The 4988-nt window shown below is 58.3% G+C and overlaps 1 protein-coding gene across 1 annotated transcript in view; it reads right to left on the reverse strand.

Moving 5' to 3' along the window:
- The window catches only part of HTT (huntingtin), a 105532-nt gene that overhangs the window by 34953 nt on the left and 65591 nt on the right, over positions 1-4988 (reverse strand). Inside the window, exons 43-46 of the mRNA XM_015561565.1 lie at positions 3038-3176; positions 1857-2036; positions 1596-1772; positions 261-338 (exon numbers count right to left, since the gene is read on the reverse strand). Coding sequence (XP_015417051.1) covers positions 261-338; positions 1596-1772; positions 1857-2036; positions 3038-3176 — 574 coding nt within the window. The remainder of the gene's footprint in view (positions 1-260; positions 339-1595; positions 1773-1856; positions 2037-3037; positions 3177-4988) is intronic.

Consider the following 4988-nt stretch of genomic DNA (forward strand, 5'->3'; position numbering starts at 1 on the left):
AACCCAGCCCCGCCACTGGGAGCACGGCTGCCCCACAGTCGAGGGGAGCGAGCCCTCCCTTAGCGCCCTCCCCCCGCAGAGCGGCAGAGGCGCCCTGCCCGCCTTCCCAATCCTGCACAGCGAGGCCTGTGTCTGAGGCAGGTGGCCCCCCACAAGCCCTCCGCAGCCACCTGGAAGCACAGCTCTCGTCCGTCCTGTGAGTCTACCCCTCACACGACTAAGCCCTTATCCCACAGGCAGCGACACCGGCGCCAGCCCTACCTGTGAGCGAGCCCGCGGCTCTGAAGGTGCTCCTGGACCCTGTTCAGTTCTTCCACGGGCAGCTGGGCCACGCTGCTCTAGAGACAGGAACAAATCAGGTGGCGCCCACTGAGCCAGCCTGCGCTCACACTCACACAGAGGACACGCTGAGCCTGTGCCTGCTCACACTCACACAGAGGACACGCTGAGTCCGCGCCCTCACACTCACACAGAGGACACAGAGGACACGCTGAGCCCGCGCCCTCATACTCACAGAGAGGACACGCTGACCCAGCCTGCGCTCACACTCACACAGAGGACACGCTGAGCCTGTGCCCTCACACTCACACAGAGGACACGCTGAGCCTGTGCCTACTCACACTCACACAGAGGACACGCTGAGCCTGTGCCTACTCACACTCACACAGAGGACACGCTGAGCCTGTGCCTACTCACACTCACACAGAGGACACGCTGAGCCTGTGCCTACTCACACTCACACAGAGGACACGCTGAGCCTGTGCCTACTCACACTCACACAGAGGACACGCTGAGCCTGTGCCTACTCACACTCACACAGAGGACACGCTGAGCCTGTGCCTACTCACACTCACACAGAGGACACGCTGAGCCTGTGCCTACTCACACTCACACAGAGGACACGCTGAGCCTGTGCCTACTCACACTCACACAGAGGACACGCTGAGCCTGTGCCTACTCACACTCACACAGAGGACACGCTGAGCCTGTGCCTACTCACACTCACACAGAGGACACGCTGAGCCTGTGCCTACTCACACTCACACAGAGGACACGCTGAGCCTGTGCCTACTCACACTCACACAGAGGACACGCTGAGCCCGCGCTCACACTCACAGAGGACACGCTGAGCCTGGGTCTGCTCACAAGAGGCACACATGGTGCATCTGCCAGAGCAAGGACAGACTAGGACAGTGATGGCGAACCTATGACACACGTGTCAGAGGTGACACACAAACTCATTTTTTTGGTTGATTTTTCTTTGTTAAATGGCATTTAAATATATAAAATAAATGTCAAAAATATAAGTCTTTGTTTTACTGTGGTTGCAAATATCAAAACATGTCTATATGTGACCCAGCACCAGAGTCAGTTAGGGTTTTCAGAATGCTGACACGCCGAGCTCAGAGGTTCGCCATCACTGGCCGAGGAGGAGGTACAAGAAGCACCCATGTACCCATGTCAGACACACGGGACAACCACTCGCCCGCGGCTCCTCTCCGGCCATTGGAGAGCGTGCCCGCGGAGAAAACACCGCTGACTGCTTGGCCTGCCCGCTGGGTTCCCGACGGAAACCGGTGCCTGGGGCTCAGTACCTGGAAATTTGCAGCCAAAAGCATTTCTACCCGGCGACACGCAAGGGTGTCGACCATGCGGGCCAGCACGCGGAACGGGGTACACAGCAGCTTGTCCACGTACAGCGTCAGCACGGCGCCCGACTGGCTCAGGTGGATGCCCTCCAGGCACTGCAGGGTTTTCCTCAGAGTGGTGGGCTGAAGGGGGAGAGGGGGAAATGGGCATCAAAGTGCCACTGACCGCAGCGCGGCAGCAGGGACCGCCCAGCCGGCGGGACTCACGGCCGAGAGGCTCTCGCAGCGGGACTGGATGGCCTGGAGGAACAGGCCGCTGGCGGCCGAGTTGCGGTGCACGGCGCTGACGAAGTCCTGCACGGGCGGCTCGTGCGACAGGCTGATCAGGTCCTGGATGTGGTTCACGACGAGCCAGGTCAGGTGCTCGGAGTCGTGCAGGTTCTGACACTGCGGAGGGACGCCAGAGCCCCGCCCTCAGGCTCCGGGAGAGCGGGCCAGAGCCACCGCAGGCCAGCGGAGCGGGGGAGCCAAGGCCGACCGCAGTCCTCACCCAACACAGCCACGCCTGCCCGCCAGAGACGGGCAGGGAGGGGTCGCCTTACAGAGCCTGCCCCCCAACCTCACACTGCGGCGAGACCGCTCCAGGGAGACCCGGGGCTCCAAGGGACACCAGCCGGGGCTCCAAGGAACACCAGCCGATGGCGGGAGGAGAGTGCGGCCCAGGTGGGGCGTCAGTGGCAGGGGGTGAGCGCTGCCCTCACAGTGCCTGCCCAAAGCCGGACGCCATCCACGCCCACCGCTCCCCAAGCTCCAGTCTGGCCGGCCAAGGGTCCTCCCAGTGACTCGCTCCACTTTCGTGAGGTCAGTGGGAAGAGGACTCCCTATAACTGTCACAGTTTCAATAGAATTCCTGAATCCAAACTATGAACGGACCCCACATGTCAACTAGAAAGGGAGGCATTTCACTTAAGGTTTATAAGAAAATGAGAAATATCAATTTGGAATACACCTGCATTATATATGACAAGAATGCTGGTGAGCGACATTCGTGCACTTGGGAGGGGGCGGGGGGCAGCCTGGCCTGCGCCCCTTTGCAGTCTGGGAGCCACAGTTGGACAGCCTTAGTGCTGCTGGGGAGGCTTGTGGTTGAGCGGAGCTCCCCCTGTGGGAGCACACTGACCACCAGGGGGCAGCTCCTGCAGAGTGTCTGCCCCTAGGTGGTCAGTGCACGTCATAGCAAGCAGTTGAGCAGCCTTAGCATATCATTAGCATATTACACTTTGATTGATGAATGGACGACTGGACACGTAGCATGTTAGGCTTTTATTATATAGGATAACTGATGTACAGTGTTAGTTTCAGGTGTACTATAATGATTTGATGTGTATACATTGTGAAGTGTGAAGCCATGTTCTCCAGCCCCACCCCCCTCGCGCGTCCACACTTACCACGTAATCACAGAAGAGGATGAGCGCACCTCGCCGGACAATTTCTCTGTTGCACATCCCAAGTTTGGATGCCAGCTCGGTGTCCTCCTCTCCAGACATCTGGGGACTCAGGGACTTCGTGCTGGACAGACTGCGTCGTCTAGAAGGAGCGACAGATGCACTGACAAGTTTCCGGCGGCAGCGAGCTCACTGTAAACACTGCAGTGGGAGGCCTGGTCCTGGTTCTGAAGCAGGACTGCAAGCCGCCATGCGGGTGCCTGTGTGAGACGGGCTCCTGGTGGCCCCTCTGAGCGACAGTGAGCACCAATGGGAAACCGAAGGGGCAGAGAACTACAACGCCTGCCTGCCCGCTCACGGCTTCCAGCTCGCTGGCGGCTGGAGCATCGGCTAGGCCTGCACGGCTGTCAGTGGCCAGAAGACCTCAGGCCCCTACTTTCATCCCAGGGCCAAGGCGACGCTGCACCCTCGAGGTGCCCACAGAGCCTCTGATGTGCAGAAACTTCTTTCAAACCAGAGAAGACGGGCGCGTGTCAGGAAACCGCCCCTAAGGAACCACAGAAAGGCCACCGGGACTTCCGTGCGAGTTCAGCAAGGTCTCCGCCTATGAGGCCGACACACAAAGCCACCTGCGTGGCTATGGGCTACCACACGCTATGGGAAAGGAAAGACCACTTAAAATTGCATCACAAAACATAAAATTCCCCGGGAACAAATCTGTAAGATATGTGTAATACTTATTTACTAAAAACACAAGATGTTGTGACAATTAAGGACCCAAACAGCCGAAACCGGTTTGGCTCAGTGGATAGAGCGTTGGCTTGTGGACTGAAAGGTCCCAGGTTCGATTCCGGTCAAGGGCATGTACCTGGGTTGTGGGCACATCCCCAGTAGAAGATGTGCAGGAGGCGGCTGATCGATGTTTCTCTCCCATCGATGTTTCTAACTCTCTATCTCTCTCTCCTTTCCTCTCTGTAAAAAAGCAATAAAATATATTTAAAAATAAATAAATAAATAAGTAAAGACCCAAACAAATGGGTGGGCCACGTTCAAAGACCAAACGACTTGGTATCATTACGATGACAAGTCCCCCAAATTCACCTACAGAGGCACTGCGGCCCCAGTCCAAACCCAGCGGGGCTGTGCGGCCAGCTGAGAACCAGACTCTAAAGCACAGATGTGGGAACACAAAGGCAGTAAGAGAGCCAAGGCCGTCTGAGGAGGAAGAGCAGGCCTCCCGGTGCTGGTGCTGCCGGGGACAGACGGACGTGGAGTCCGGAAAGGAGCCCAGGCAGGCACTCAGCTGACGTCTGAGAAGAGCCCAAGGTAACTCAACAGAGAAAGAACGTGCTTTTAACAAGTGATGCTGAAATTAACTCAAAAAGGTACAAAAGTGAAGGCTGTGAAAGTTCCAGAAGCCACAGGAGCAAAAGCGCATGACCGCAGGGTCGCAGAGCTGCCCCCTCTCCTGTGTGTCCACGGAGCACAGAGCGATGTTCACGCCTGCTCATGTGGCCAAGTGGGCCCCGTGATGCACACGGCTCGTCTCCCACGGAGCACAGAGCCGCCCCAGCCCCGCCGCCCGCAGCCTCCTACTGCATGTGCTCCCCGCTGTGGGCCACCGCCTTCCAGAAACACTGCCCTGAGGACTCCGCGGGGGGCGGGGAGGAGGGGCCCAAAGCTTTTGTTTCCGCGTGAGCACACATTAGACGTCTGAGTGAGGGAGCGCCTAGAAATGGAGGTTTCCCCAGGAAGTCCCCGTGGAACAGGGCCACCCAGGACCAGGTGCTGAGCACGTCTTCTCACAGAATGAACTGCAGGCACTTCCGACCGTCCTGAACTGTCCCTGCGCAATGACCTCAGTGCCGAGGCAGCAGCAGAGCCCCTCTGACCGTGCGTCAGGCGCTGCCACATGCCTGCTCTGGAGCCAATTTGCGGAGAACCTAGCAGGGGA

Source organism: Myotis davidii, unplaced genomic scaffold (assembly GCF_000327345.1).
Source record: "Myotis davidii unplaced genomic scaffold, ASM32734v1 scaffold937, whole genome shotgun sequence".
In the NCBI taxonomy this organism is placed as follows: Eukaryota; Metazoa; Chordata; class Mammalia; order Chiroptera; family Vespertilionidae; genus Myotis; species Myotis davidii.